General features: G+C 36.7%; 1 protein-coding gene across 1 annotated transcript; it reads right to left on the bottom strand.

The window, feature by feature from the left end:
• Window positions 1-777: 777 nt before the first annotated feature.
• On the bottom strand, window positions 778-8,624 carry LOC124711443 (endoplasmic reticulum resident protein 29). Its single transcript, XM_047241521.1, has 2 exons — window positions 8,455-8,624; window positions 778-1,997 (listed from the first exon to the last, which is right to left on the bottom strand). Exons 1-2 carry the CDS (start codon window positions 8,554-8,556, stop codon window positions 1,368-1,370), a joined length of 732 nt encoding a protein of 243 aa, XP_047097477.1. The 5' UTR covers window positions 8,557-8,624; the 3' UTR covers window positions 778-1,367.
• Between the last annotated feature and the right edge of the window lie 2,583 nt (window positions 8,625-11,207).

The following is an 11,207-nucleotide window of genomic DNA, read 5'->3' as shown; positions in this document are numbered from 1 at the left end:
CATAATGTCCACTTTGTATATTCGGCAGATTTATTACACCGATAGCATTGTGTTCAGAAAGTATGCAGGGAGGGGAAGTTCCAATATCTTCAAATTTTCAGTGAGTTAACAAAACAGTAGTGAATTTTTGTGTGCATAGTACATTGTCAAGTATGGCGATTATGTGCCGGAAGAAGATCCTAGTAACTGAGGATCAGACTTGGAATACTAAGCCACATACAGGTTACAAGTGCATCTGCCAGTAAATTCTAAGCAAAAAATTCGCATTTTTGCATGTAGACCACTTTAAGAAAGTATATAAAAACCATGGAACAGTTACTTATTAGTTTACATCTGTCTCCAGTTATATTGATGTCACTTTTTAACTACATTTTTGACCTAGAGTTGACTGTCGGCTGTTGCTCACCATAGTTGAGACAGCGTAAGCTGATGTCCGACAGCTCGCAGCAGTGTCACTGGCTTTTAATTGCCAAGTGCTAATGGCTTCAAGTGAAACCAGTTGGTGTTTGCAGAGTTTTAATACCACTGTGGTGTTTCCATAGAGATGTTTACAAAATCACATTACATTACTCGTTGAGGTAGCCCCTCTAAGCTGCGGTACCCAGCCCACCGTAACTGTCAGGGATCAACTTACGCCAACTCAGTTATAACATCAGTCTGACTCGTACTTCATGTTAGAGTCCCCATACCTTCACCACACAGAATTCAACACAGGAGAACACCTGAAAATTACAAATGGGTTCATTCTACTTCTATGAAAAATGGAAACCAAACACGTCTTTTAAATCCATTGTATTTAAAAAACACAAACTGCAACAAAAACAACAAACAGCCAATTTGCACATATTAGACAGCAAATACACATGTCCTTAAAAACAAAACCACAACCATTCCATCTTTGTAGGAGTCTGCTACACACAACAGTAATGGAAAGATACAGAGTAGGCAAAAACACATTCAAATCAGGCCATAATTAAAAGGAAAAGTGTAATGTGTTTTATGGCTTTAAAGAAACATGAAAAGGTGAGACAACATCTTCTGTATTGCACCAAAATTACCTACTAGTATTTACCTTTTAGTTTATGCTATGAGTAGCTTATACAACATAATTTTCTGAACACAATTTGTATCAATAAAAGGCAATGATTTAAAAGTATGATAATTTTATAGAACTTTTTAAAATTTAATTACACCACTGAGCAAGTAACATTTCTGAAGAGTGGTACCATGTTTACACAAAATTTTATCACTACTGTCATACATACAAGTCACTCAACCAAACTATTCACACTCTTGTTTTGTTGTGCTGGAATGTTTGCCTTATCTCAGTCTTTCTGCTGATAGCTGATATCCGAACAAATAGGATATTATAGTTCATCGTGTGTGAATGACTGCAAGATATTAAGTCGATGTTGCATTTCCTCTTTCTTTTCTTTACTCAGCTTGCCTTTTGCCAAATTTTGCACTCGCTTCATTTCGTTGGGAATGAACTCGTCCCCTTTCTCCAGGGCTTTTCGCATCATTTTGACGTAGGTTTCTGCTTTTTGTTGATCTACCTTACCTTTTGTCTTATCCCACTCATCTTCTGCTTCTCTCAAAATTGTTTTCTTTGCTTCTTTATCATTTGTTTCTGAAAACTTTGCTGCTAGTTTGTCAAAAGTTTCCAGACATCCAGGTAATCCTATATGGATTCCTGAATATTTGCGGATGAATTTCTTTATATTGTCTGCAGTGAAATCTGTGTCTGTAAAAGTAACTGGCTCTTCCTTCCCCTGCAGAAATAATTTCACAACTGGAAAATCATCTTTGGTGACTTTGAAACGTTCAGCCAGATCAGAGTTTTCTTTTTCACCATAGTCCTTCACACCAACTTCACCAATAAGCAGGTCAGGAATGTCATGGGTAGCATGGGAGACTTTTGCAAATTCTTCATGCTTTTCACCGTAAGGGTATGCAACATCAAATTTTATCACTGATGCTTTAAACCTCGAAATAATCTGGAGAAAAAATGAAAATCTGTCAGTTACATAAAACAATTACAGGTCAATTATATCAAAATAGACAAAATTGAGCCATTGACAATTATGATAACAAAATTTTGCAACTGTCCTAAATAACACGAGCTTTTACCTTTTAGCCAATATGAAACTAAAAGAGAGAAGGAACATAGTGCCCGTTAAGACATACTAAATTATATGCCCTCAAGGGTGCACATGACAAAAAAAATTTAAGCTTCTAAACACCTGAACATACTTCACTAATGACCTAGCTGAATCATTTAGAAATATTTCTTAAAAAGTATCAATTCTTTGAATATAATAAATACACTCTGTGATGTTTTAACATGGACACTGTTATTGATGTACAAGACTTACACTACTTAGCCATTTGTGTCAACAACTGAGTACCTATGACAAAGCAGAAGAGAAAGATGTGGTAACACACTGCAGTTTCTAGTAAGTATTCAAATCATAGCAACATACAGAGTAATTCAGATGTCTTTTTCTGGTTATAATTTTGACAATCTTTTTATTATGAGAAACTATAGTAAGTCTATGAGTCATTCCATGTCAAATCATGCAGGCCATGTCACCCATCATCTCAAATTTTCATGAAACCTTGTACATTTTCTTATACTTCCAAGAACTTGAGCAAAATCCTTTTGCTCTAAGGCAAACTTTTTTACATCTAATTTTAAATGTGGTGATATTTTGATAACTGGGCTCTGCAAGAATGTCAATGCAAGATGTTACTTATCTATATAATGCCCATAACTCAGGTCTTTACGAAGCTTTTACTTTGGAATTTTTTTCACAAGTTAAGAGAAGCATATATTTAAAACATGTAATTATTTAAGCAGTAAAGTTACAAAGAACAATACAAAAAAAATTTAATGTGTTACTTTCCAACTTCCAGAAAAGAACACACACATTGAAAATACCTGTATAACATTTCTCGAACCTGGTGGGAACTTATTATTGGTCTTAAATAATTCCCAAGAGAGCACACAATGTGATAAAATAAAATGATTAATGGGTTTTTACGAATGGACACACATAAATTTGAAATCAATACTTTGTATTGTGATGGGAAAAAAATTAGTTCTAGGTATGATCATCCATACATGATGCCCACTGCTTCAGATTTTCACAAAACTTTTTCTACTTGTTACTTTTTGCATGGCAATAGTGAATGCAAAATTTCTCCACATACTTCATGTAGTTGGAGGGGGAAAAAAAAAATGGAAATTTTTTTTACAAATGCAAATGCTGCAACTTGAGTTTGTCATTTGGATTGCATTACTCCAGACAAAAATAATAACAACAACAATAAATATCTTATTTTCAACACATCACTCTCATATTTTCCTAGATCAGAGAAGGGATGTATCTTTATTGGAAAAAAGATTAGTAACTATTAGCTGGTTGGTTTGGGGTATAAAGTGACCAAACTATAGGTTCATCAGTCCCTTTTTTCTCATGTAAACGAGGCTCAAGTTAAAACAATTCCCAAAAGGAGTAGAGGAAAGGAAAGGAAAAGTGCAGAAAACTAACAGGAAACCAGACAGAAAGAGGAAAATAAACAAGCTACCCAAATGAGGAAAACATACACTAAAGTTAAAAGTAGCGGGAGGTAGTAAAATAATATAGCAGATGGCCATGGCTGGCTGATTACAAGAACAAAAAAGAATTAACCAGCCACTCTGCAACACACTAAAATCTCCACCCTAAAAGAGAAGTCACGATTAACACACACAGAGACAACAAGAACGTCAATACCAACAGCAAAGGGAAGCCATAAGAAAGGTGCAGTCATGGACCCTCACTCATGGCTTTTCAGTTTTTTGCAGCCAAGATTTACATCATGAACTTTCGTCGTCATTATTTTCCACCCCCATCCAGGTCTTTACCTCGATGACCAACTACTTGACGTATTGGAGACTTTCCGCTTTTTGGGACTGATCATCGACACCCACTTAACTTGGGTTCCCCATCTTAGCCTGCTTAAGGAAAAGTGCTGGTGGCATCTTAATATTATTCGATGTCTCAGTCACACTGACTGGGATGCTGATCACCATACACCGCTGCAGCTGTACAAAGCCCTCATACAGTCTTGTGGAGACTCGAATGGCTCAGCATCACCTTCCGTGCTGCAGCTGCTAGACCCTATCCACCATTGTGGAGCTCAGCTTGCAACGGGAGCTTTCCAAATGAGCCCAGTGAACAGCCTCCTCGTGAAAGCTGACATTCCCCCATTGCAGCTCCGGTGGAAACTACTGCTTGCAAATTATACTGCCCACGTTCATAGTTCATCTCACCATCGTAATTACCATCTCCTTTTTCCTAACACAGCGATCCATCTCTCGCAACGGTGGCCCAGAACAGGACATCCCCTTGCAGTCCATGTCCAGTCACTTCTTACTGAACTGTTCTTGACTTATGGTAATATAGAAAATCAAATTAAGCTGTTGTGGTCCAAACAATGATTATTAAATATCTAAAACACTGACAGCTGATACAAGATTTATTTTTATCGAAACCGTTTTTTAATATATGACACCACTGTCCAGAAGAGCACTGAAATCAGATTACGTAAACTTTCAGTAAGGCTGCCTCATGAAAGTACAGAACCAAAAGTTATAAATTTAACTGAAACATTTTCATTACACAGGTTAACTTTATTTAGGATGTCAAATCTTTAACAACCATTCTAGCCACAACAATGTTAATTAAAAATGTACACGTTTAGCAGTGAAGATCCCTGAAACTGTCTATGAAACTTCTTAAGAACAACTCTGTTTTTAATCCACCATGACAAATTACATTGTGTTAACCTAATATTTTCTTAATTAAAGTAATACATTCTTCCTAATGATGTTGATGTTGATCTGGGTGCACCAATAGTACATCAAATGTTTTCCAAAGGCACAAAACAAAGTCTTCCTTCTCAGGATAAAAAAAGGACACTGCTGGTCCAAGTGGGCGGAGAAAACAGTTTGACGTCTCCTTCATCACAGACATTTCTGACAAAGGCAAAGTACAGCTCATGCAAAAGAATTTTGTTGAGGACCAGTGCATGTCAATTGTGGGGCATTTTCAATTAATGAAAAAAAATCAAGGAAGGCTTTCCAGAAGAAGTTACTCTTCCAATCTCCACAGGATCACATGTTGAAAATCTCTTCTTGAGGTTTGTGCATAGGAAATCCTACACCGACTTTCTGTAAGTGGTGAAAACAACATATGTCAATATTAGCTTTGCAGAAATCGTGGAAACCAGATGCAGTTGTTATTTGTGAATCGTCTGCTAATTGAAGACTAGCTCTTCTCCATATACATTTTATAGTTCCTCCTAAACCATCACACACACACACACACACACACACACACACACACATTTACTGTGGATAGTGGCAAATAAAAGAATGCTCAGCATCAATTTTCGTGCTCACACATATTTTTAAAGCTTTTTCTATTCATATATCGAGCAGCACATCCATCACTGATATAATGCACTTTCTTCACTTGTCAGTAATGCTCCACCAGCCACTTGACCATTTCTTTCTGGCCAGCATTTACATATTCTACATCATGTTCCATATCAGTACTTATAAAGCAGTGGTTCACAATTACCTATTTATTTTATTTACCACATTACCACACGCAGGATGGTTCGTAGAGCTGCTGCTTGTTATTATAGTATATTCATCATTTTTGCAGAAATAAGTGACAATCTTCACCATTTCATAAGCAATAACTTCCCCCTTTTCGGTTTAGGAATTGATAAAATACCCATTTTTGTTTACAGTTTCCTTACTTGTCAAACCACGTGCTCACCAACATTGAATTCTGACATTATCTTTTCTGTTGACCAAGAGGGTGGAGCTAAAGTTAAAATCTGAATTTTTTCAGGTATTCTTATGCTAGTCACTTTTTCTTCCATTAACAATATCATGGCATCAAAATGTTTGGCTTTCTCAACAATTTCATCATCAAATTTTTCTCCTCTACAGTCAGAATCTTCACTACTGCCATTTCATGCCCTACACACTTTTCTTTCCAAAACATGCTTCCTTTTTCTAGCTTCTTATGCCATGTGTAGCCTTGGATGGAGTGAAGCTTTAAGGGAGAGCACCCCCAAATCATGTGAGGTTCTATTTGCACCCTCAATACTTTGACTTTTTTTTGTACTGATTCGTGAAATGTCTCTGCACCACTTTCATTTCTACCAGTGACATCAGTTTTCTGTTCACAAAACTTATAACATGTGCACATGTACTAGCCTAGTTTTACATAGATTCTTTTAGCACAATGTTTTAGACAAAGACAAACAAACTGACCTCAAAGATTTTTAACTGTTTGTCTGCATATTTTGAAGAATCAACAAGTTCTTTGATGACTTTCAAAAACTTTCGGGTATCACTATCTGTGATGTCCACATATAGTAGCACTTTCTTGATCTTGTGGAAAACTTATACTGAACCGCAGTAAAATCTCATTGGTCTTCACTCAGCTCTTATATTTTTGGTACAGTTTTTACTACGGTATAGGGTGTCAAATGACATGGCGGTTTTTAGTAATTTTCCAACAGTACATGAATTCAAATTTTCCACTGCAATTAACTGAGCACTAATTCACTTATAACATACTTTATACAAGTGGAATGACATGGCCAGCATCGCAAACAGATATGATCTGTCTCACAGAAAGACAAACAGCAACTGAAGCCAAATAGACTGATGCATGCCACTTATTTTCAACAATGAATTTCAGCAATTGTTGCATTGTTTTCATGCCTATAAAGATTTCAAAGAAGCTACTGCTGTCTAAGAACACTTTTTTACCACTGTGAGCAGGTGACTGGCTGAAGATATAAATTATATATATTATAGTCTTCAGTCACTGAATAAGTCAAATGAAAGGAAATAAATTTTCACACATAAAGTTAACCTTCCTGCCTAGAATGAGTTATACTTAAATTTGCTAATTTGGTACCATTGTATCTGAGGTAACGGAACAGTGAGTGGGTTAACTTACTTAAAATGACACTTTTCCATCAAAGCAAAAGGTATTTTGATTTCAGATGTGTGTATCAAGTAGTAGAAGGCCCGACTTTTTTTTAAATTTTTTTTTATTGGAAAGCTTACAATCCATGGGATTATTTTAGACCAAAATAAGGTTCCCAGTAGGTTGAAGAAATGTGATACAGGCATTTTTCCATATCCTTGCAATTTTTCTGAAATCGAAAACTGACATACATTAACATTTCTTAAAAATGTTCTTTGTAACTTTACTGCATCAACAAAATTAAATGATCGTATGGCATTTATTGGCCTATCTGTTAACTATATGCCTAACATAACTTTGAAAAAATCCCAAATCAAAAGCATCGCCAACACCTGAGCTATGGGCATTTATGTAGATAAGTACCATTTTGCATTGACATTGTTGGAGAGCCCAGTAATCAGACTATCACTACATTTAAAATTCGACACAAAATAAAGATGTAGTCTGGGACTAAAAAGATTTTGCAGAAGATACTATGTTAAAAGTATAAGCAAATGCACAAAGTTTTGCGAAAATCTGAGATAAAGGGTTACAAATACTTTAATTATTGCGTGATTTGACGTGAAATGACCCCTATCACTGTCTCCTTACACGAATTTTTTTCCTGAATGTTTTCAGTTTTGCTGCAAAGTACATTCCATTTTGGAGCGCAATATCTCAATGACTAACTTCTGTAATGTGTCACAGTTGAGGGCAAAAATGGAATTGTGAAGTTCGTTAAAATGTGAAAATATCCTGTTACATTAATAAAAGCTCCATAATCTTTAAATTTTCACTTTTCGTCCACTCTATCCAGTGAAACGTGAGCTCATATTCCAACAGATCGTGAGCTTACAGTCTCTAAGGTTAACAAGTTGCACTTCGTTTTTGCAATTTCTAGCCGTATTTCCGAAGGTACTTCTCTGCACTCCGGAAACATCTAGTATTCCGCAAATCAGCAAATACATACAAAAGCTTTTGTACCACATTAAAGAAACTGCAATTTTATAACTTCCTTTCGTCTTATTCTTTGTAACATTAGCTGTAAATGGCTTTTCTTTTTCACCGCTCTAGTGTGGTCACTAGCCTTTTACAGAAATAACACAAAAGAAATACTTAAGACTTGTTGGATACATGGGTAATAAAAGTGGTGGGTATCCACGAATTTTGTTTCCGTCATCGCAGAACAACAGTGTGTTACACAGTTTCATAGAAGTTGATATAGTAATCTCTGTAGAGTATACTGTCGAACTGTACTACATAACGTTAGTTCAATTTCAAATTGAAAAGCTTAGTTACGTAAAGAAATTAACAGTTTAATCCTCAAGAATTTAACACCGGTAACTTTCGTTATTGATCATGTGCCACATAAAATTACCGTACATCATACTACATAACTAAGTGTACTTACTTTGTCAAATGAATAGGAGTCTAAAGGCACACATCCTTTACAGTTTATAACTTCGGCGGACAAGGAATTGCAGAAAAGAAACACCAGAACCAACGCCAACATCTTCCCTCCTGTCTAAACAACAATACAACTACTTCGCCGCCTCCTTATCAAACCTTTTCGCATACAGACACGTCAGTTGAAACAAACAGGGTAGCCAACACAAATCAACAATATAATAAGAAGTTTCGAAATCACGTAGTTTTCAAGCTCATAACGAAGAGACTCTGAAACAGATTTATTGCCTATGACTGAAATTGTGTCAATGACAATTTCGTTGTTTTTACGTCTGTCCCCATTAGTTACTCGGCGCAGCTAACATATATAATCACCAGAAAACGCAAAACAAAAAAGTTAAAAAAATGCAGACAGCGAGGTAAGTGCTGCAAAGTCAGTCGCCTACAAATTCTTAGTACAACCGAATGTGTTGGTGTATTTCATACAAATGTGTATTTCATTTACTGCTAAAGAGCACATTGTACCTGTAGCAGTAAATATTAATATCTTGTATACTGTTCTTCATTTTGTCATGATTGATACCGCGCTGTTTGAGGTCGAACAATAAAATAAAATTATATAATGTGGGAATCTCTAAAATGCAGTAAACAAAGATGTTCAGATGGCGAATGTCATAATTTCCATGATTTCCATACTAGTTGGGTATAGAACTCAGGCATCTGAGCAGAGGTCAACTGCTGCCCCACAGATTCGTGTCATATACCATGATATAATTGGCCAAAAAATTTGTCATCTTGTATGTGACTAAGGGTTATTTCAAGTCATGAACCTTACGTCATTTATTGTAACAGTTCTGAAACAGATAGCTGTCAGATAAGAACAATATTGCAATGCTTACAAGCTGTCCACTTACTCAAAATAATTCCGTCGTGAACAAAAGTCACGAATTCGCAATCCGAAAAATTGTTTTATTTGTGCATGTGGTAACAAAAATTTTGTGCTCCTGGAATACTTTGATAGTTTATATCATTACTGTACTGAAGGAAAGTGATGAACTTTTGCAGCGCTTTTAATAAGGTCCAGTATCTGTCAACATGAACATGTACCCATGAAAACTCCATATCAGTATTTTACATCTTGTTGGGAGAAACACATCGTTACATTTGTAAAACATGTCTCTGTGACACTGAGTGGCAACAAATGCTGGTACACAAAGCATTATTTGAGATACAAGTATGCAAAAATGTATCCCCCTTTCCCAGGTTTTTCATCATACGTGGCAAGTCTGAAAAAGCAATGCCAGGATTGTTAAAAATCCATCTGTTTTGTTCACTACACTTGTCTTTATGTTATACAGTAAGCTACATGTAATTAAATGTTGTATAATATGGTACCTTTGAGTGTATAGGAGATTATTTGCAGCGAATGACAGAAGTTAACTACACCATTATGTTTAAAGCGGAGTTTTTTATTATTAAAAATGTTGAAAAACTAAGCTGCCATAGTCAGAGAAACTAGACAATAAAAGAAATCTGGATCGGATAAATATTACATTCAGAAGACAAAACTCATGGAATACCTCCTAATATACTGTTGGACCGCCTTTTGCCCAGTGTACTGCAGCTGCTCGATGTTGCATGGACTCAACAAGTTGTTAAAAGTCCCCTGCAGAAATACTGAACCGTGCTGTCTCTATAGCAATCCATAATAGGGAAGGTGGTTCTGGTGCAGGATTTTGTGCATGAACTGATCTCTCGATTATTTACCATAAATGCTTGATAGGATTCATGTTGGGCGATTCCATGCACAAATCATTCGCTCGAATCGTCGAACGTTCTTCAAACTTCCTGTGGACAATGGCGCATTTTCATCCATAAAAATTCCATCGTTGTTCGTAAACATGAAGTCCATGAGTGGCTGCAAATCGTCTCCAAGTAGCTGATCATACCATTTCCTGCCAGTGATCGCTTCAGTTAGAGCAGAGGACCCAGTCCATTCCATGCAAACACAACTCACACCATCATGGAACCACGACCAACTTGCACGGTGCCTTGTTGACAACTTGGGTCCATTCCATGCAAACACAATCCACATGATCATGGAGCCACCACCAGCTTGCACAGTGCCTTGTTGACAATTTTGGTCCATGGCTTCATGGAGTCTGCAGCAAACTCGAACCCTACCACCGGCCATACCCAATGAAATCAGGATTCATCTGACCAGGCCACAATTTTCCAGATGTCTAGGGTCCAATCAATATGGTCACAAGCCCAGGAGAGGCACTGCAGGCGATGTCGTGATGTTAGCAAAGGCAGTCTATTTGGTCGTCTGCTGCCATAGCCCATTAACGTCACGTTTCGCCACACTGTCCTATCGGATATTTTAGTTGTACATCCCACATTGATTTCTGCAGGTATTTCACACAGTGTCGCTTGCCTGTTTGCACAGGTAACTCTACGCAAACGCCTCTACTTTTGGTTGTTGAGTGAATCCGAATTAGACTGTCACATGCACCTAGCTCGAACTACTTTTCCGAAATTCCTGTCATGCAATCATAGTGATGTTGGAAACGTTTTCACATGGATCACCTGGGTACAAATGACAGCTCTGCCAATGCACTGTCCTTCTATGTCTAGTGTACCTGATAGTACCACTATCTGTATAAGTGCATATCTATATCCCATGACTTTTGCCACCTCATTGTACATAGTTGTTGTTGGTTTTCAAAATTTGAGGAAGAACAAGAGATATATTTT

The sequence above is a fragment of the Schistocerca piceifrons genome, chromosome 8 (genome assembly GCF_021461385.2).
Source record: "Schistocerca piceifrons isolate TAMUIC-IGC-003096 chromosome 8, iqSchPice1.1, whole genome shotgun sequence".
Taxonomy (NCBI): domain Eukaryota; kingdom Metazoa; phylum Arthropoda; class Insecta; order Orthoptera; family Acrididae; genus Schistocerca; species Schistocerca piceifrons.
The sequence above is the reverse complement of the archived record's forward strand: the minus strand, read 5'-3'. Positions and strand labels throughout refer to the sequence as shown.

Excerpts from the sequence above, each read along its gene's own strand:
- LOC124711443 (XM_047241521.1), bottom strand. The coding sequence starts at position 8,556 with ATGTTGGCGTTGGTTCTGGTGTTTCTTTTCTGCAATTCCTTGTCCGCC. Across the intron at positions 1,998-8,454 it reads ACTCCTATTCATTTGACAAA|ATTATTTCGAGGTTTAAAGC; the intron begins GTAAGTACACTT and ends TTTTTTCTCCAG.